This window comes from Pochonia chlamydosporia, chromosome 2, assembly GCF_001653235.2.
Source record: "Pochonia chlamydosporia 170 chromosome 2, whole genome shotgun sequence".
In the NCBI taxonomy this organism is placed as follows: Eukaryota; Fungi; Ascomycota; class Sordariomycetes; order Hypocreales; family Clavicipitaceae; genus Pochonia; species Pochonia chlamydosporia.
The window spans coordinates 6284020-6305611 of NC_035791.1; the positions used below are offsets into that span (position 1 = coordinate 6284020).

Consider the following 21592-nt stretch of genomic DNA (forward strand, 5'->3'; position numbering starts at 1 on the left):
ACGTAATTCATTGCTATAGCGTAATTGGCATAGGCTGTAATTCTTTCTTTTCTTTCATCGGCTTCACATCTGAATGCCGACGTTTCTTTCCGATAATTGTACACTCTTACGCGATTAAACGCTTCCCTAAAGTCTCGCCGTCTTCTTTGCGCTTCAAGCGGATTCTGCCATGTAGACCACCCGTTCACGCAGGCGCATAATTGAACTCGCCAGAGAATTAGATTTTGTGCTACAAGGTTTCTCCGAGTAAAATTCTCATAGTGACGCTCCGCTGACCTCCAGTCTACGTCATGTCAAATTCGACCAAGTGAATATTAGTGATTTACCTACCATGTCTGCCACTTTTGAACTCGTTCTGGTAGGATGCAGGATCTTGCATCTTGAGATGTTCTGCGCTCGTACTAAATTTGATCAGTATTGCCAAATCGAGGACGGAATTTCCATTTCTTTGGATGGATCTTTTGTGCACCTTGCGTTTGCTAGATCCAGCTAGGCATTTCCAGTGCAGTCAGTAACACTTTGAGACTAGTAGGGAGCATAAAAGACAAATTTGGTAGGGATTTTCCTTTTCTACCAAGATTCAAGTACTGAAGTAAATACATGAAGTCACGGGCAAAAGTAACGATGACCGTAACTGCGATTACTCGTAACCTTTATGCTGCTCCGCGATGACTCCGTCCAGTTTCGGCTCCTGATCGGTCAGGTATTTTTCTTCTTACGGCTTCTTTATCTGCCTACGAGACGCCACGTAGTTAGATGATGCGTACTAAAGGAGCAATAAGTGGCGAAATAAGCCAGTTACGGCTCTCCTCCGCAGGACTTTAAACCTCTATTTGGTGATTAATGACATTTGACATGAAACCTATGGGACAACAACCATATTTGTCAGTCTTCACCATGACAAGCTCAGTGGCCGAGTCTAACGATGGATTGACGGCGAATATGTCTCGCTATACTAACGAAGGCGGAGTTGCGAAGCACGAGAGGGTCGCAGCTTTACGGACAGTGGGTTTGACCTTTCGCTTTCACGTTATATTCCACACAAACAGCGTAAACATTCTATGCAACTGACACCTACTTTCTGCAGAATCTTAAGGAGACCAAGGCTATAGTTGAAGGAAATTGCCAAGCACTTCGCCAAAATGGTGAATATCTGGAGGAGACTGGGCGTCGAATGGAGAACTTAGCAAGTTCGGCGGAAGGGCTTCACTTTGGTGCCAAAAGGGTACGCAAACAGATGTGGTTCAAGGATATGAAGTCTCGCGTATGCATATGCTCTGGCGTTATTATCATTCTGTTGGTTGTTGTCGTTACCTCCAGTGAGTACATTGCTGTCAACAGCTACCTGTGAATTGAATAACTAATCATTGTTTGAGTTGTTTTTACCCACCGATAATCTGCTTTAAAGCTACCAATGTCGTTAGTGGTCACAGGACAAGCAGATATTTAACAGACCATACAGAAGGAGACCAGCATGTGTATAAATTCGCTGTACGGCTATATCGCAATTTGCTCTCACGGATGTGCAAGAGCGGAAATAAAAGACAATATGTACAAATAAAAATGTTGTAAGGTATTTAGTAGCCGTATAGTACACTCATGCATATAAATTGAACCCATTGTTCTGTCTGGTGTTGGTCTATATGGAAAATTTCAAGCAGGGTGCACGGCGAGCTAGATAGCAGAGCGAGTCGGATATCTTCAACCGCCTTCTCGCAAAGCGGCCCCCCCCAGAAAAAAGCGCTCAAAACTAGGGCTTAATTAAGTATAATCGCTAGTTATACTTTTTTCATATGATTCTATAGTAATCCGACAAGTCACCGTGACAGGCCTTGTCGCTATACCACACCCCCAAGCCTTTACCTTTAGCACTCGGCCATTTGTCTGGTAAGCTCCTTGCTGTAACTACTATTCTACTTCACTCTAATCTTGTAGAGTTTACGCCTTGGAATGAAGCTTCTACGACTAGTGGAGCCAAAAGTAGCCAGAACGATACAAAGATGTGGGTGTGCGGACAGACCACGGCAAGTTTCTGCTTGTAAGTGTGCGGATAAGCGGACGAGACTGCCCGTTCGCATTGGGCTTACGAGGCTATTCCATTGCTAAAACCCTTAACACAAAATCACATCTACTAATTTGAGTTAGATTCCCCATGCTGGTATGTAAATATTCATAAGAATATCTGTTAAATTCGAGGAAAATACATCCATGGTCTGTATCCTCTTAGCCGGCGAGCGGTATTCTTCAATCAGATTGATGACATCCTGTATGCCGCATGACTAGGGCCAAATCTGGCTTAGGAATACTATGTGGTAAAGGATCATAAAGCAGTTCCCTAAGAAAGATAACACTACATACCCTTGCAAACGAATGTATTCTTTTTGCCAAATTCCTTGGGTACCGTACACAAGCAAGTCATATGACAGTTACCATCGAGCCCTTGACTCTTGCCCCTTAATTGCCGTATAACATGCCTGAAAATCTTGACTAATGGCTACCGACGAAGAATTACCAACACTGTCATGGCATGACTTCCTACGCCGAGTCGCCGAACTCAAAGGCAGCATCGAATGTCTGAGTTCTGATGTTAATACTTCTCAGAGGCAAATGCGCCAAACTTCCATCGAGAATGGCATTAGAGCTTTGGAGAAAGATCTCAAAGGAAGCTCTAACAATATCAAGATGAAAGAGGGCCAGTTGCGACTCCTCAAGACACTTCTTAAGAACGAAAAAGAGAGGTATATACGCGTAGAACGAAAGAAGTGCGATGACGATCTTTCCCGACGCATCCAATCTGCCAATCCCGGCGTAGCGAATGAGCAGGTTTAGCAAGCTCTTTGGGATCCCAATTGCGACCCTGCCAGTAAACTATTAAAGAATGTCCGGGGACGTCACAACGAATTATTGGACATAGAGCAAACTATTGAGGGGTTACTACCTCTTTACCAAGAGACCTTGGATCTAGTGTCGCAGCAAGAACTGAGGATGGAACAGATAGAGAACAACACAGAGAAGGTTGTCCAGGATAATGAAAAAGAGTCTCGAGGCGCTGGATGACGGGGTCCATAGCGCCTCACGTGCACGCAGGAATAAGTACTGGTGCCTTCTCATTCTCATTTTCATCATTATTGCGATTACAGAAGGCACTGGACTGGACTTTGTATGAACGGCAAGTGTGGTGGTACCGGTAATAAATAAGCTCAGCTTAATTATCTGGATTCAACAGAACTCATAAACAATTTGACCCCCAAATAGTTCACCTTCTATGCAGTGTAGTTACTTCTGTAGGCAAAAAATAACACAGTGGTAGATTCTTGCTCAGCTAAGTAAACGTATACATACATACATACCAGATATGCACGACTGTGTTGAAGTCTGGTGCAGGCCATTGATTCTTAGATGAAAGACCGTGTACTCTTTCGGAGCGCTTTGTCGGCAATCATATCACTTGCCAGCAGCAACTTTACGCCCTCTACTGCCTGTCGATGGCGTAAGCGGGTCTAGGCCATGAACAACTGGAGCGCACATTAAAATGAGTTTAAGGGCGCAACTTATTCAAGCAGATTTCCATACTTCACAATTTCTATTGAAACCGGCTTGTAGATTATCAGCAAACCGTGCCAATAATAGGTATATGGTTGGTGTGAAGCGCTAGTGGGAGGCATATATCTCTGAAATGGGTTCTATCACCGACCAGGGGCGGAAGTTGCTCATAGCTCAATCGATCTGCATTGGACTGGTCGGTATTATTGCGATACTCAGAGTCATGTCCAGGTGCTACACCATGCACAGAGACAGGCTGCGTTATAGAGATCTGCACTGGCGCGAAGATGCGTTCATGGGTGCGGCAGTGGTAAGCAAATCTTGCGCTGTAGTCTTTCGGTTTGTGAACTAACATTGAAGAGTTGCTCTATATCGCACTTGGCTACTTTGCACTGGATGGAATTCTCGCAGGTGGGATCGGCAAACACATGTCAACCATAACCTTGGATGAATTGCGTATATCCTTTCGCTCTTGGCTTATATGTGAGCTCATCTATGGCCCCCTTTGTGCGTTGATACGAACGTCAGTTGCTCTACTTTTATTCCGTCTGCAGCTGTCCAGCTGGGAGAAGAGGACACTATGTATATGTCTCGGCATTATATATGCTTTTACAGTTATATATTTCTTTATCACGTTACTACAATGCAACCCCCCGTCGTATTTCTGGAAACAATTCGATGGATCTGGAATGTCAGGGTCATGCCACGATCCACATCGCCTCCCTATAGCCGCTTATTGCCACAGCGCAATTGCAGCCCTTAGCGACTGGTCTATTACCACCCTTTATATTTGGAAGCTGACACGAAGCAGAGAAGGTGTTAAAGCTGGCAATGGAATGGGGCTGGATAAGACGAGGATAGCAATCATAGTTCTCGGTAGTTTCGGCATCTTGTACGTTTCCTTTCCTTCGCTTACATGGCACTTGACTGACTAACTAGGGCCGGCGCCGCGATGATAATTCGAGTGCCTTACATTCGAGATGAGGACATATCACCGGACTTTTTATACCAGACAGTGTACGTGTATCTACTTCAAATATATTCTTGCTTTAGTCTGACCAACGAAAACCAGCGACGTAGCCATGTGGTCTATAATAGAACCTTGTGTAGGCATTGTCGCAGGAAGCCTCCCCTCTATACGGCCGCTCTTCATGGTCTGTCTCGGTAGGGCAAAGTCAGAGTCAAAGACGACCACCGCGTCAAACGAATCTAGTAGAAAGGCGAGTCAAACAACGAATACGAGAACCAATGCGGAGTGTATCCTGCCACTGGATCCATCCCCTCCTTCCATGGAGCGTTTTTGGCCGCCACACAACATGCGCTGGAATGCGAGTGGAGGTGCGAAAAAAGCTGCCGTATCAAAGGCGAGAGGACCCCAGCTGAGTGGAATTTGGACTCAGACAACTGTTGAGCTATCTGAATTGAACCTTGCGACGGTAAAACCTTCAGAACGAGGTTCTGTCGTATGGATCGAGGCAGGAAGATGACAAATAGTTGCCACCAATGTATACAGATTGAGAAACTACAAGAGAAGGATATGGCTACACTCATGTCAAGATTGCTATCTTATTTACACTGTTACTTCTTTAAATACAATATGCTAGAAAGCTTACGGACTGAAGAACTTCCAACCAGTAAATACCTAGAATATAGCTTCAAGAGCTACACGAGATATGAACTTGTTTGAGCTAAGAAAACAGGAGACAAAGAATAGGCCTTTAAGACGGAGTAGTGTGGGCACCAATCTATTTATACTGTAGATTGCCATACCTGGTATTTGCAAAACCAGTTTAGCTACCTTTTTTGTTTGTTCAATAGTATGTTGCAAAACTATGTTCCAAAAAGTTCTTCCAACCACGACTATTTTCTAACTCCAAGGGTCAACTGTTCATCTTGATTTAACCTCATGCTTGTGGAACCGAGACAGGATTCACATATCTGTCTGGCATCTGTTCTGGCATTTCTCGCAACATTGTCCACACTTAGCATAGTCCTTGCAATCGCAGAAACATATGCATATTCCCCTCACTATCCCGTCTGATTGAGGCAATATCATGTTAATGTTGGTGGTGAAGAGAGGTGTGAGGTTGATGGCTCAAATTAAACCTGCCGATGCCTAGATCAGCAAGTGGTTTATTACGGGAATCAGAACTAGGAAGCACATACTGATTTGAACGCTCTGTTGGTATAAGCATGAAACCGGTAAAAATTTCAGGCTCTCAAACGCCATCACTGCGGATTGTTACCATACTTATAGGTTATTACACAAATTGTCACTAAAATAAGTACACCAAAGACCACATTCTCATTGTACCGAGTTCTCAGTCGCCCTTAACCTTTTCCCCTCCTCTGACGGCACTGCGTATAAAACGTCGCCGCCTGCGCCTCCTAATTCAGGAGACTCGAAATTTTCTACACCGAGCGGCATACCGCCTTCGTCTACTCAGATTAAACGTCATAAACATAACTAATAAACGACCCTCCACTTCCCACAACAGGCTGTTCTACCTATCATGTCTGACACAGAGTCTAACATAGAGCCTAAAACTGGCCCTATTCTGTCAAAAGTATGGGTTCTACTACTTCCGCCTGTTGCTGAAAATTCTGAGGCAAATTGGGCGATTGCTATTTCCGATATGGACAACCGTGATTGGACGTGCTGGGAGATGGTAAAATCCAGAACGGGGGAGTTTCAGAGCAAATTAAACGCCTCTGACATGGCTCCGGCCACAGCTAATAGCCAGGGCCCAATATTTTTGGGAGAGATAGCACGTTTGGATGCATTGGAGATGGGATCTACAATTGCTCTGGAGTTAACGGAGAGACCGAAGTGCTGGACCCGACGAGAATTTGTTTCTGAGATTTGGGATACACTATACCACGATGGTGCCTTAAATTGGGCAGAGCATGATATCGGAAAGCAACAGTTAGCAGCTGTATTTAGTGGGCATAGTGGGAGATCTTGACGTTTTGCATGTAGATTGCTATAAAGACTAAAAATATTACAGACGCAGCCTTTCCTTATATTGATATATTTCGTCCAATTTTAACAGCACACTTCCAAGCTGAGATCCAAATTCGCCCACTTTCAACAGATTGGTCGTTGCATCGCTTGCCACTGTATGAATATCACTTAAAAGACCAATGATTCGTTGCAGGCCCGGACATATGTTCGAGGGTGTCCCAGAGCCTAGCATCCCCCATGCTTTTGCATACTTTGTAAGACTCAGTATAAATCTACAAAAGTCGCCAAGCATGGTTTGGTCGCTCGAACTATACCACACAGTTGTCTGCTTCAGCTTCCCATTAAGTTTATTGAGTCGTTCCGTCCAGTCCGGGATGTCCTTCAAGTGTGCGTAAAAACCCAATTCAGGGTCCCGTTTGTCTTGAATGCTATGCAGTTCCATGAGTCGTAATGTATCACGACCGGAATGCCGCGTTTTCATATAGCAGCCTGAAGGTTGGTTGAGGCAGGAATAATGGGTTGGGTAGTAGCACCACCTTCGGCTCATAACGAAAAGATAGAGAGAATTTAAAATGGCGACAACACGAGCTTTTGGCTCAGCTTTATATTTTGGAAAATATGTTGACACCACAGGACTATGACTCCGCTTTCCTACCGCTGAATAGTTAAATCGCCACGGTTGGCGTATGTCTACCCAAAAAGACGATTCGTGATAGGGTGAAATGGGAATTACATGCATGAGATGTGGAAACACGAAGAAAACGGCCTTAATTGCAAATTGCTAGGAATAACTAGCTAGTAACTTTTGTTATGCTAATAGTGCTTGACTTGCAGATGCAGACAACTTTGCACTCGCTTGACTTGGGTCTTGTCACGGGCTATGCCCGATGCTGTGGACCCGGCTCTGCCGGGCCCGGAGCTTCGGCGCCATGCAGACGGTCGGTTGTGTAATTGGATTAATTTCGCCTAAGTTGCCACTGCAACTTAACTGCGCAAGCTCGAGGCGAGCCTCGAGCTTGCTCTTCTCCTTTCTTTCTCCCTAGCTTTAGATAGACAATCATACGGCACCCTTATGTTGAACAAACAGCGGCGCAGCCCCTTACAGGTCTGCGAGATATCGCATTGCTGCTCGCCACAGGTTCTTTGGCAACAGTAGGAATGCTTTTACCAATAAGCAAGTACAAATTAGGGAAGGTTTTTTAGGTAGCAGACCTCTAAATAATCGCAACGAGCAATTAGGTCCTCGGTTAGGGCGAACTTGATGGCACAATCGACTAGGCTTAGGTAATTATCGCGTGGAATGTATCCAAATTGGCAGCTTGCTTGTACTGCATACAAGACCTGAATCTCGCTGGCTTGCATTTAGTAAAGAACTTTTGGGTGAGGAGACAAAAGTGTATTGCTTACGTGTGAAAGCGTATTCGTCTTTCTGCCTTTGGCAAATTCTGAGCCCTCTTAAGATATTCCTTCAGTGTTGCAGTGACTGTGTTTCCTATATTATTATAGTGTTTCTCTCTTAGATTGTTTATCGCGTGCCCGATGTGCCATGTGAGGCTAATGAGAGAGCTGATATCTGCCGATGTGTGGTAGTACGTAAGGAACCAGTCCGGGATACGGGTCGAATTTACAAGACTATCTGCAATAGACTGTGCGTGTAAGGTCCTCATGAGAAATAAATCCCAGACTGTGGGACCGTATTGAATTTGAATATATTCGGCGTCCGGAATGGGCAAACTTTGGCACGTAATAATAAGCGATCCCATATCCCAGCTCAGCTGCTCTCTGATCCAGTTAGCAACGAAAGCTGGCGGATAACGCGGACGTACGCTTGAATATGAACCAAAGTCCAGGCAGCTAAAGCCGAGTCCTGGTCTATTGGACCTTGTTGCTGTCTGGGGAAACCTCTTAGTATTTGGGTGCAAGCGATGGATGTCTACTTACAAATCTAAAATTCCGCGCTGCAGTAGCTGAGAGTACACTTCAGCCTGTCTACTTTGCACTCGATATTTAAAAAATAGCATGGCTAGAACCAGAGCTTGTGTTGAGCGTTTTTGTAGATAGCCTAGATAGTGCCATTTTGTGACTTGTGATGCGAAACCCTCCTCGTCTCGAGCCGGCGTTGACATAGTGCCGATGGCAGCCATCAAAGTAACGGCTACATCGCTGTCGTCTTGTCCGTCATATTCAATACCAGATCTACGCCGATCGACATACGCAAATATAACTCGTTTTATGTAATTTGGAGTGAGCGCTAGTTGTACGGGAAGAACATTGTCAATAAATATTTTTACTTTGCCAATGTCATCGCTAAGCTGTCGGCTCTCGGTCTGTATCTGGTTTTAAGTCTAGGTTAGATGCTAAATACCACACGAGCAAATACACTTACTGTGAGCAATAAATCTGAAAACATCATGATTTCACTCGGTTAGAAGCGTAAGTGTACCGGATGATATGGTTGGTTGTGAAGCTAGATGTCCGAGATTTTTTCATAGACATCAATTCATTGAGAAGGCACGATGTAAAAGCACTTGAGAAAGGGGCGCACCAATTTATAAGTAGCAGGCTCGGATATCGGCTTATGACATTATATCTTTAGCAAGAAAGTAGTGTTTACGTATTATGGCTTATTATATTACCACATTCCCTGCGGAGAACTACCAACGGCGCGAGGTCGGGTGCGACCTAGACCGCCATAGGATGCATATTACACTGTCGGCTTCGAAGTGAGGGATTGCAGTAGAAGCTCGATTGAACCACCTATCTTCATGACAAACAGAAATTTGTTCTGGAACGTAGGAAGTAGATGACCCTCTTATATGTCGCTTCACATATGAACCAGCCAAATATTGGGGGCCCTGTAAGTCGTTGTAGTATGACGACGCGCAGTGTGCAAACATCACAGCAATCAACCGATTCCATAAAGATCCAATGGTAAAATGAATTTCTTACACTAGTACATTCCAAATTCAACTTCATATCACCGACCGTAAGTCTTCCTTGAGGATCCTACTCTCCATGAGCATAGTTCGAAGTTCTGCTAGTTTGTAACTTGTATGCCAGCAATGGTATAAGCTCTATGCACTATTCGGAGAGAGTCTTCAGATGGTGTGCTCTGCTCCTCCTGTGAAGACATTGGGCGACCAGCAGAATTGTGAGTCTCGCTCATGCAGCCGTTCTGGCCTCTCGCTAGATCAACGAGGCGCATGGTTGAATGAGGGAGTCGATCGTATGCCTTGGATCCCAGCAACTGAAGAAAGTTGAGCACCGATGCTTTATAAGGAGTTTGTAGAGAGTCGAGAGATTCCAGCTGCCTTAAACTGTCCTCAGCTATCCATGCATAACTTCCTTTTTCTGGCTTTTCCGGGTCAAATATTCGCACGGGGAAATACCGCCTTGTCGTGTTTGTCAAACATACCAAAACGTTGGTGCCTTTGTCATATTGGTAGTTAGTTTTTGGTAGACCCTCTAAAAGTTTAGAACCTAAAAGTGAGAAAATATCTTCTCCTTTGCAGCAAAGCACTACGGCTAGAACCACCATATTGCGCCATTTAACTTCGTAGAGCTCTAGCTCACGATTTGGAGAATTGATGCGAAACTGACACTTAATGCACTTCCGACGAGAAGCTCCTAAAACAACATTATTATACCAAGAAGCTTCTCTGAAGTGGTTTGCGCCTAGAACACGAAAGCACTGGTAGCAGCCACGGTTCCCTGGGTGACGTATGTCACCGTATTTGCTCCGATATGGCCGATGTTTCATGAAGTCTCGCTCTGCCTTTAAAACGAATGAAACCTTGCTATGATAGTCCACTTTTGTTGGGTCAATCTTCTTACGTAAAGGCTTGTTCACCATTGACAACATAATTAGTGTCTGGTAGGCGTAGTCTGAATGCGCTGCAACCAGGTCCAGTATCTCGACGGGTAGCATCTCAAATAAGCTTCGACGTGATTCGATGCAACCTTGACGTTTTCTTTTCTTTGTCGTTAAACCAGGTTTGCACTATTATGTATTCACTTGTGAGATATTTCCACAATATTCATGTAGCGTAGGGGAACTCACACAAGAGACGTGTCCGAACCAAGTACGCGGCCATGCGAGTTCAGTTTTGGGGAATGCTACCCACGATTTGCATGTAATGCAGTACCCTGCAAAAAGGTATCCAACGTCAGGGTGTTTCTCCACGGCCAATGGCCTTGTTAATTGCCTCCCCGTCTTTCCATTAATTCCATGGAGTGTTTGTTTGTGAGTACTGGCAGCTGAACATGGCTGCCACAGTCCACAGAATTCGCACAAGGCCTCAGGTCCGGCTTCAGTGATGCGGACATATGGTGCGCTAAGAAGATCACTTGGACACCGTGGTATCCTGAGGATTGTTCGGTCATCTAACTGGTCGTGGTCGAATTGCATAGGGCGTAAATTGAACATATGTAATCGTGGGCTCCGGTTGTCATTTACATATTCAGGACTGATTAAGACCATATGTCGATTTGCGGACCATTGCGGCTGGTTCATCATGGTGCGTCATCACCAGGTCAATGTAAACACTACCAATAGTCGGATGGGTTAATACTGGGGTTCCGTTGTTGAGGCGGTGACTTTTTCCTCCGGGCCTTCTATTAATCGGCTGGGACAGGAGGAAACAATCCCGCCCAAAACATTCGAATGTGGTGGCGCTACTCACAGCTTTGAGGATTTATTGACGTCGGAACCAGCGGAAATATCGCAAGGGAATTGCACCTAAGGTTAGGGAAATTTTGACAAAGCCACCCAAAAGCCGGAGCAAGTTATCTTCGGAGTCGGCCGTGTACGCGTGGAATGAGTAGAGGATATCTATTTCCCTGGGTGTGTGTTGGCGGTCTTTATAAGTCGTGAGTGGAACCCCTGCGTATGACTGCTTCTGTTTGGGGATCACCCCCTTTCCAGTCACTGGAGTCGCTTCCGAAGATACTGCAAAATGAGCCCCATCTGTTCATCTAAGCCTTCCAAAATTGTCAGTTAAGCGTTCTGTTCAGCTGCTAACCGTCCGTCCGACGGGGTTAGCTGACTCCATTCGACCACAAAAAAGCGGTGGTGTTCTTCTGGCTTTGCCGTTATGTTCTGGATGTGTAATTCGAGCGGGATACTGTGTAGTGTCTCTAGCAGAATAATAAATTAAGAGCAGGTAGAATATTTTGTATTCTAGGATATAAGATAGTTATCTATATACTCGAAGTGTAATGTCTCTAAAAGTCGGTAAAGCGATTTTAGACATCATAAACTTGCGTTGTTAGGAATAGACTAAGAAATCGAATTCCCTTTATTGCCGATTTAAAGCTGCACGAGATGGACACAGATGCTCCCTGAAACAGCCCTGGATCTCATATACGTAAACATGACTTCGTAAAATAAGCCTCCCATCGGACGTCATGTTCAACGTTGAATGCGCCACAGGGACTCGCAGTCTCTCTCAGCACCTTCCACTTCTTCAACAAAGAATTGAACGCAAATACAGGCTAGCCATCCAAGTTACTACCGCGATGATCGGCATTTCGTCAGCACCCTACTCGGCCCTTCCACGTGACTTGTCGAAATCTTAGCACGCTTTCTGCTCCGCTGCCCATAACTTGGAGTATAGCAGGCATATTGAGTTAAAGTCCGTATTTGTAAAGCACTCGGGCAGCGGGCGTAAGTCATCAAGCGATTTTTGAACTAGCGACAGGCAGGTACGTCTCTGACGGCTATTGGAACATATGTCTGCCAACTTGTATAGGCAGAATCTTTCCCTATAACGTCGTCAGTGTTTCCCTTTCACAGGTCGTTTTTAGGGGCGAGTAGAACCTTACGAAGGAAATGCCCAACGTCTGTAGGTTGGGTCTGAGTTTTGTATGTTTTCGACGTACGACGCGACTGATTTAAAATCCCCCTGTGCGAGAGACTGACCGAACCTGTGTGTCCTTACATAGCGGTCTTTGAGGATTGCGAGAGGGCCCGTGACTTTGATGGACTCTAGAGTCGGACACTGTAACTGTGGTCGGGAAATTGCGGCAAGCCGGGGCGAGATATAAGCAGTTCGGAGCTCGAAAAAGGCACCCGCATTACTACCGAAGCTTCGTATGATATCTTCTTTCGGTGGTAATGGTAGGCACTTATACAAGTTTGGAATGGCATTCACTTCTGTGTGTATGGGATACTCGCTGTTGGTATTAGCTAAACCTTTCTGGGCTGAGGAAACGGGAAGGGGACTGAAGAGGTTTTACCAGACAATGAAGCAGCAGCACCAGAGTGCAACGATATCTGGGAAATGCCGCTGCAACGAAGCACCATCCCACTGAGCGCTATTGAAGTATTAGGTTTTGAAATTCTATACCGGATGTGATGCTATATTACCAAGATAACATTCCCAAGTGAAATGCCTTAAGGATGTGTTCGTTCGCCAGACTGTGAAATCCGCGACATTCCCAGTAAAGTGCCAAGAGTGCATGGATTTGTAGAGTTCTTGTATAGCGAACACTGAACTGGATCTCGAGAATATCCTGGCTATGAAACGGGTTGGTAATATCCGCCAAATCAACCAGAACTAATAGGGATAGTCGATCGTTGTCGGAGCTCTGCGAAGTAAGATATCTTTGCCGCATAGCTCTTACTTCGTCTGGATGGAAAATAGGCCACTGAGGAAGAATATTTTCCAAATAAATCTCTGTACGGTTCCAGAAGAGCTTCTCATATATCTGCTGATGCATCTGCTGATATGTGTGCTGGGGTAGGCATTCATCCCATGTCTGTGCCTCAGCGGCCAGACACGTCGACCCCGAATTGCCTTCAAAGAGCGTGTTGACGTGGTCCGACATGCTCGGGGATAAAAAGACGTTCAGAAGTGGGATGGAAGGTGGAAGGACGAACAGCTAGAAGGGTGTTGGCAAATTATTTATATTCGGAGGGAAGTTCTTAGTGTTGAGCACGTGTCTACTAATTACAACTGAGAGCTTCATTAATGCTGCAAGGGGAAGTGAATTAGGCTCAGCACCAATTCATAGGTTAAGAATGCTATATCCAACCACAAGCACAGAAAATAGCAACCAAAAGTCCAAATTCCTTTAAAAACCCACCGCAAAGCCTGGATGTAGGCAGATACCCAAAATCACCTGCACACCCACACGACGCACATCCATGTCCAATTCCATCGTATTCTAGCTGACATTATTGAAGAGTTACGACTGCAGCATCTCAATAACTAAACCGCGCCCTACGTATTCAATTATTAAATCCACCATGTTTCGTTCCATGTCGTATTCACTCCCGTTAAGCGAGATGCGGTCATCCACAATGTAGACAGACGATGGACCGACATCATCAATAATGCGTCGAATTTCTCGCCAAGCAAGTTCCGGGCCAGTCCACCCACAGCCCTCGTGTCTCATGGAATAATCTAGGTCTTCAGCCACTAAAGCAATCGCAGCGCAATCAACTATGTCCCCGCGCACAATATGGTCCCGAGCAGCCCAAACTAGACATAGTATCGAATGAGACGTTGGTATCGGTTTCTGCTGAAGAACAGCTTCGCACTCCTCGCATACTTGGAGGCTAAATTGTAAATCAACGTTCTCAGTACAATCACCATTCTCGTCGCATTCGCATGGCTCGGATTCATAGATATGGCAACAGTAAAGGCTGGCATAATGTATTGTTTGATGTATTGACAATGCCCCCTCGTTATGTCGTTGACAAGGCATTGAAATGGCGAGAGAAAACCAGATGCAGTAATCAAGGTATAGCTGGACTAGAACTGGTAAAATTATAAAGAGAGTGCTGAAGACTAAATATATAGGCGGCAAACACCAAATGAATAGACGGACAGATGTCGATTTATATCTCTGCATTGGCCATATACCAACCACCCCCCAAACCCCCAACCCCCAACCATCTGGCAATTTCAACCGCCCCCAGTACAACACTGCAAGAAACTTTGCAACCATAACACTTTTGATCGATGGGTGGAGTTCCCACCCGCCTTCACTTTCCATGTTGGTCGTGTTGAACAACCTAAGTACGCAGGGCCGAATTTGTGAAGGTGGGCATTCTGGGGCGGTGCTCGTCTGACAGCGAGCCACCACCGCGGCGTCCAAACTTCTTGATACCGTCCCAAACTCGCCTGAAAAGACCCCGCTGCATCTGTTCCTATGAGAAGTCAGATATTATAGTTTGAGCTATATAAGCATAACAGGCAGCAACTTACCGTATGAGGCCGCAGTATTTTCAGTTTTCCCTGATTCAGTCCTGGATTGAACGGATGGGCTGGGCGTATTCCCTGCGATAAGCTGCCTTGTACTGCCACTTGGTACAGAGGAGGAGGTGGTGGTGGAGGTAGACCAGCACTAGGACAAGACGCAACAGTGTACAATCGTAGCAATTCAGAATATAAAGTCGTGGAGGACAATGTTTCTGGAGGGTTGATGCGGAGAAGTTTGCACATCCGCCCTATAAGGATTGACGAAAGACATTCAGTCAGCTGTTTTGGAGACATAACGTCAGCGTATTCCTCGCGGTCCTCATATTCTGGAAAGTCAAGTCCCTTTAGGTGGGACGCTATCTTGACTAGATTTTCAAGATCATCTGTCGTTGGAGATTGCCGGAGATTGAGCATGCTTTCGAATCCCCGAGAGTCCACTAGCATTTGTAAACGAGCTGTGATGTCACCCTCGTTTAGCAAGGCAATGCCTGAGTGCTGAGGGTTTTTGGCCGCAGCTATCGCAAGCTGGTCAGAGGCATATTCAGTCGAGGTAGAGTCAGGGTTATGCACGCTTCCGGGATTGGCCCAGGCCGCAATAGCCAGACACCAGTATTTACTCTTTTCGGTCATTTTGAGTAGTCAAAGAATACATCTCAGAGCATCTGAGGGGAGAAAGAGCTGATGTGGATTAAATCCTTGGGGTTTGGCACCAATTTATATTTGGAGGGATCAAAATTAAAATACAAAGATTGGCAGCCTCATTTTGCTGAACTCTAACTTGGAAAATGAGGCTGTCGTGGGATAGAGCGGTTGGTAATAGTCAGGTTGCTGCTGCAGCCAGCCATGAACCGTGCATTCTCATCGGTGTGTTTTGTCCACTTAGTGTATGACAACGGGTGTATTCTATCAACAGTACACTATACATTGTCCTTCCTAGTCACGAGCTCAACCTCGGAGTCACCCTTTACTGTGCCTGTTCTTGATATGTCCGATACTGACATGGCTCGCCTTCCTTCTCCAGGTATCGCACTACTTAGTTCGAACATGCTATTTTTTCGGTTCTCGGCTTTGTCCTTGAGATACCTTCTAGTTCGCGTGGCAACATGCAAAATCCCAAGAATGACAAACACACCGTTTTGAACCTACTTGATTAGTGTCTTTACGGTACAGCTAGAAAGGCCACTTACCAGTTTGTAATCCATGCGCGATAATCTGTCAGAAAGCGAGAGAAATGATAGTGCAAACCCGGCCACTTCGAAAGGAATGCGGATGTTGAGAGTGACCCAGGTTCCCGGGCTTCCCGTCTTTCGAAACACCGCTATGATACGCATGATGCAGTAGCCAAGTGCCATCGATCCACGAAATAAAGCTACAGCCAACATCGTCGTATACGGAATAAACGTCCCGACCCTCAAGTCTGCTGCGAAAAAAGCAATATCCACTATTAGCAACGCAATACCGATAACAGATAAGAGTTGCAATAATCTCTTAATCAACGTTCCTCCTAAGGCATTCGCAAATAGGCGTGTAAACACCACACTCTATGTTAACGTTAGCCTTATTTTCCATTTCGTACAAAAGTTGTACTCACCTCTAAAAGCATGCTCCAGAGCAGCATAAAAGATAATTCGATATCCGCCCAATAATCTGGTGTATGTTTTCCCAGACCAGTCCATGCTACCACCACGAAAAATACGCCAACCACAAGTCCTGCCACAATAAGAAACAACAAGGCAGACATGAACCAACAAGGAAATTTGCGGCTTTTGGGTGAGTCATGTTGTATGAGTTTGGTTAGCAGTACTGCTGCTGTAAGAATGAGAAATTGTGGCCCGAAGCAAATTGAAAGTCCGATTTGTTGACGCAGGGTCAAAGTTGAATGCTCTTTCTGCGGCATAGTATCGGAGATGGAATGATGGCGCCAACAAGGCAAGCAACTCACCGCCATTCCTGCATGGACAGCCTCATTTTAAGTAGTTTGCTCGAAAGGTCTCGTCTTTTGATGTCAGGTTCGGATACAAGCTGGCTTGTATCACCCACATGCCTTGCCAATATCTCACAATCATTCTCGTCATGCCCGTTTTCCACGTACCAAGATAGGTAAGAGTCGCACTAATGTGTGATAGCTGAAATGAATAAAGGTGATAGCGGGGGGTTCCTTGCGCACGATGGAGTCGCAGTGCGTCTTTCATGCTCGACAATAACGGGAAATGGTCTGGGGTGTGAGATGTTTGTTCAACCTCTCTAGTTCAGTACGTAGCTTTGTGGGGAGGGGTGCAAAATGGGCTACGTTTTCGAAAACGTAGCCCATTTTGCACCCCCCTCCTTTTGGCCAACTTCCCTGCGACCGCGACCTGTGACCACGGTACCGTGAGTTGCTCCGGGATCAATGTGAATCGTCTCTTTTACACGGTCTATTGGACAGCCCATTATCAGTAACATGTCGGAATTCTTCTCTCTGCGGAGGGTAAGGGTATGGGTGTTGGCTTGGTCGTACTCTCCTGAATTCTGACTCGCTTCTTTCCGTCAATCATCTCTCGTTCCACGTCCCACAGTAGGTATGGACATATTCGCAGTGCTTGCAAGCTATCTGCGAGAAGAGTTAATCCATAATGACGAGTTCTTCTTTTCCATTACAGAGTTCTTTGATTCTCCCTCAGAGACGTGTGCCACTGACAAGTGGGTATTACGTCGGTCTTATATCGAAGAGTTGTACACCATCAACGAGGAATTTGAAATCGAAGTCCGCGATCACGAGCATGTTCGATGCACTCTAAAGCTCACCTTACAGAATCAGGATGCCCCTCGAAAAGACACCAGGGAGGAAATCTTCAAAACACGGGCTTGGTATGGTCCTGATCCGTACGTGTCGTAGTGAACGTAATTGAAGTCGTCTACTAACTATGAACACAGGGACGTTGAAGTGAATGGACAGCTAGAAGCTCTGTCCACTTCCAATGCAAAACACCGAGCGGACGATGGACAAAACAGTACAGAGAATCGAATACTCTTGATGGTGAAATCCTATGTTAAAGGAATCCAAATTCTTGTTGGTAAATCTGGACAGTGTCAGCGCCAAAGGCTTGCGGGCCTCGAGGGATGCCTTATTCAAAGTAGGATTGACAAGGAGGACGAAATTACACAGCTGATACCTTTTTTTGAGAAACTGAAGATTAACGGGGAAAAGGTCGATACAATATGTTCTACGACGCACGAGCATACGAAAGATTTGGAACAAAAAAAGGCCTCTATTCACCGAAGCACCGCTTCTATGCACAATGTTGGGTGTTATTTAACTGGGATAACAAAGCATCGCAACCTCCTCCCTGACGGACAACCAATGCCGTCTAAGGGCAAGAATCGGCCGGCTTTTAACTGTGGGCGTGGCGTCGAACGAATACTCGGAGTGTCATCGAAGCTTGCTGAATATTATAGTGATGACTTGGCAATTAGCACATTTACATTCTTGGAAAGTGAGCAAGTCCCCAAACAACTTTGCTGTTCCTTACTGATGGTCCAAGTTGGAGCCTGCGGTGTGACCCGACTCGGTGCTTTTGCTCCCGACAAACATGAGAAATTTTTCTGCGATGCAGCTGCCTCTTTGATCGATTTGTCACTGCGACGATTGGCTTCTTCTTATGAAGAAGCCAAACAAGTCATCGTCAACAGCACCAACAGCGAAGTGGATCAAATAGCCTTATGTAAGGGGGGGGTCAACCATGTTCCGGTGATGAACCCATTCGCCTTTCACGCTTGGTTTGCAGAAGAGGATTACGACTCCTTATGCGCAAAGCTGGGCCATATGGCCTTTATAAATGTGCCACGAGAAATATTTTCTCAGCTCTCTACTAGTACAATAATAAGGCAGGCTTGCGAAAGATTGGCCAACATGTCCAAGTCTTTGACCACCGACACATCAAAGTCATTCATTCTTCACAATGCTCCGAGGCTTGCAAAGCATATAACCAAAACCCAGATGGCAACTCGTACCCTCCACTACCAAGATAAAGATGGGAACCTGAAACTGGCTGTGCGAGTATTGAAAGGCGATGCATTGCCTCAGGAGCTCACGACTGCTTCCATGGCTGTGGTCTACATAATAATCGACATTTTACTCGATAGATGTCCAAAGCCGAAGAAGGGGCAACCTCCACCGAAACTGAGGCGAGCATCAAAGAGACAGCGAACGCTGGAACTCCTTCCAGGTTACGCAGACATCCCGACTGGGCCTCAACAACAACCCTTACATTGGCCTAATAGCGGCTTTCAAAGTGAGGCAGACTCAAATTCGCAAGTCCAACGGTACGATTTCAACAATACGACATCAAGTAACCCGGGATTTTTTACTCCACAATTCAGCGGCCCAGGTCCGGCGATGCATAACACCAGCTTATTCTACCCAGGGCCTAACTCGAATCCAACGAACGTATGGGGACAAGGCGATTTCGGTGCAGGTATGAATCTCAATGAAACTTTACACCAGCTGCATCCACAAATTGCTCCTAACGGCAATGCCAATGGCATTCTTCCAAGCTCTCACCTACCTGACGACACCGGGGACCTGCTTCAAACTATTTCTTTAGAAGGGTGTTTTTAGTTCCCCTAATTGAATAAATTAGATTCAACTTTGCTACCTAAACTCTTCTTATCGGCCGTACCATTACATAGTGGGGCCCAGTTATAAAAAATTGTGTGTCCGGAAGCGTAATGAACAAGTCATGTTTAGTACTTGTGACAGGGCTTTCTGGTACAAAGGCGTCCCCTTTTGCGGCCACCCAAACTGGTACCTTGTCGTGTGACAACGGAGACATTATAGCAACATGATCGGAGTCAACGAAATGGAAATCGTTGGGCTTGTCCCCAGTCCTAATAGCCATTGGCCGCTTCTGTAGTGGACATAGTTCTAGTCCTTCTTTTCCAATGAATTCGTTAATAGCAGAATCCTAGCGTTGGTCAGCTTAGGCAAACCTATCGAACTACCTATGAAATTACCATTTTTAAAACGGAATCCGTGTACTCGCCGATAAGTGCTGTCTCTTGGTACTGGTGTGATACTCGACCCCGCTCGTCCACGACCTTCGTAGCATGTAGAGTCGCCATGCTAGCGATAATATTATCCTGAAGGCCGTGTGGCGGTTCAAACTTCAAAAGTTGGTAGCGGATATCCTCAGTCATTTTGTTTGCCTTAATACCTGTCCACGAGAACTCGTCGCGGATCGGACCTTTTATACTTACGCACGACGGATGGGTCTTTGGTAGTAGGTGCATGAGTGAAAAGACTGTTGGGCGTTGAGCTTTAGGCTCAGCAAACCCGTGACTCAAAAATTGTGGTCCATGGCCAACCCAATTGCCCAGATCAGTATACTCACCTAATCATAGGACAAACCATCCAAACGAAACTTGTCAATAGGTCAACGTTTGATAGCAAATTTCATGTGTAAAACAAAGTGATTGACTGTATTCCCAGCATTATCTACGTAGTTTGACCCAAACAATGTGCGCTTCATTCATGGCCCCTCCTAACGCCTCCGAGCTTTATTATCATCCGTAAGCCATGGCAGGGAATGATTGAGATCAATACCTTCACTGGTACCATCTAGAACGACTTCTTCATTGCAATACTCTGTCTCATCCGTATCGCTCCCATCGCCGGCCGGGGGGGAGCTTGACGAGACAGGGCTTCTTGAAGCCGTGCGTTCACGCTCGTGAGCTATACCATCGTGATCTTGCGGTGTGTTTGAGTCTGGAAAGAAGTTTTAGCAATAAAAGTTCATTAAATTCGGTTTGAGTATACTTACCTACGACCTGAATACTAGGATAGTGCGCTACGAATGAGTGTCAGTGCCAGTCGACTTGGAGTGAAAATATCACTCACCTGCACTGTTTGTTCTGCTACTTTGTTCAACCGTCGCAGGGGCCTCAGAAGAATTCACAGATCCGGCTACAATCCTGAGGTTAGCATTACTAGATGGCGAGGTTGAGGATAGCCTACTGCTTATTAGCGACGTACAATATATGGAGGAGCATGCATCAGTACCCAGTAGGTGTTGCCAAATTTTGTGGTGTATTTGTATGTTGCGAAGAGTTATCTTCACTAGATTGGACTGGCGGTACGTCAAGAATTCCTTCAGTTGGATGAGGTGTTGGAGGAATACGTCGCCTTTTCTTGTCAGAAATCTAGTTCAATTTATAATGGAATGGCACTGGCATACCCTGCTGCGCCGTTGTCCGACGTTAGTTTTCCATGTCCAGACATCATTGGAATATTTTGTAAGAATAGCCACAAATAAGCTTATGCGGTGAGAAATCATGTGTCTAGAACACTCACGGCTGCGATGGCAATGGTTGGATGTTATATACTAACCGCATCTTGTCTCTTCCCTCAATAATTACTCTTTGGTGGGTTTCCAGGATGATGTTCTTCTTTTGCAGTCAGTTCCAATTCACGAGTTGATCGGGACACTCCCCCTTCGATGCAAACCAACAGATGAGACCCTGGTGGCTGATATCGAGGCCAGGCTGTACCCTCTGGCACCGGCTGTACCCTCTGGCACCGGCTGTACCCTCTGGCACCGGCTGTACCCTCTGGCACCGGCTGTACCCTGGCACCGGCTGTACCCTCTGGCACCGGCTGTGCTTTTTAGCATTGGTTGGAACATCAGCTGTCACGTAATAAGGGAGGTAATTTTAGAATATTGGGTGTGCATGTATTGCGTGTTGTCCCTGATTCTTTATGTTGCCACGTTTTTTTCACGTTTCGAGAGCGATATTATTGTAGTGATGTTAGGTGTCTATTGCGTGTTGGTTCCTCCAATCCATTTCACATGCACACCTTCAACTTCCATGCTATCTTTATATCCGTTACTGCATATCGTTG

At 45.7% G+C, this 21592-nt stretch overlaps 7 protein-coding genes across 7 annotated transcripts; 3 read left to right on the top strand and 4 right to left on the bottom strand.

The window, feature by feature from the left end:
- Positions 1–897: 897 nt before the first annotated feature.
- Positions 898–1351, top strand: VFPPC_12053 (synaptobrevin domain-containing protein; the record flags this gene model as incomplete). Its single annotated transcript, XM_022428804.1, has 2 exons — positions 898–1005; positions 1088–1351. The coding sequence occupies 2 exons, from the start codon at positions 898–900 to the stop codon at positions 1349–1351; spliced, it is 372 nt and encodes a 123-aa protein (XP_022284044.1).
- A 4705-nt stretch (positions 1352–6056) lies between these two features.
- On the top strand, positions 6057–6509 carry VFPPC_17460 (hypothetical protein; the record flags this gene model as incomplete). Its single annotated transcript, XM_022429167.1, has 1 exon — positions 6057–6509. One exon carries the CDS (start codon positions 6057–6059, stop codon positions 6507–6509), a length of 453 nt encoding a protein of 150 aa, XP_022285806.1.
- Positions 6510–7911: 1402 nt separating this feature from the next.
- Positions 7912–8921, bottom strand: VFPPC_16858 (hypothetical protein; the record flags this gene model as incomplete). Its single annotated transcript, XM_018294611.1, has 4 exons — positions 7912–8290; positions 8335–8400; positions 8450–8841; positions 8895–8921. 4 exons carry the CDS (start codon positions 8919–8921, stop codon positions 7912–7914), a joined length of 864 nt encoding a protein of 287 aa, XP_018137746.1.
- Positions 8922–9545: 624 nt separating this feature from the next.
- Positions 9546–10361, bottom strand: VFPPC_17459 (hypothetical protein; the record flags this gene model as incomplete). The annotated part of the gene is made up of 1 exon (XM_022429166.1): positions 9546–10361. One exon carries the CDS (start codon positions 10359–10361, stop codon positions 9546–9548), a length of 816 nt encoding a protein of 271 aa, XP_022285807.1.
- A 5271-nt stretch (positions 10362–15632) lies between these two features.
- VFPPC_12059 (hypothetical protein) lies at positions 15633–16456 on the bottom strand (the record flags this gene model as incomplete). The annotated part of the gene is made up of 3 exons (XM_022428805.1): positions 15633–15857; positions 15957–16254; positions 16332–16456. 3 exons carry the CDS (start codon positions 16454–16456, stop codon positions 15633–15635), a joined length of 648 nt encoding a protein of 215 aa, XP_022284045.1.
- An 819-nt stretch (positions 16457–17275) lies between these two features.
- Positions 17276–19125, top strand: VFPPC_14999 (hypothetical protein; the record flags this gene model as incomplete). The annotated part of the gene is made up of 4 exons (XM_022428947.1): positions 17276–17577; positions 17629–18188; positions 18237–19017; positions 19119–19125. 4 exons carry the CDS (start codon positions 17276–17278, stop codon positions 19123–19125), a joined length of 1650 nt encoding a protein of 549 aa, XP_022284046.1.
- Positions 19126–21158: 2033 nt separating this feature from the next.
- VFPPC_17458 (hypothetical protein) lies at positions 21159–21374 on the bottom strand (the record flags this gene model as incomplete). The annotated part of the gene is made up of 1 exon (XM_022429165.1): positions 21159–21374. One exon carries the CDS (start codon positions 21372–21374, stop codon positions 21159–21161), a length of 216 nt encoding a protein of 71 aa, XP_022285808.1.
- Between the last annotated feature and the right edge of the window lie 218 nt (positions 21375–21592).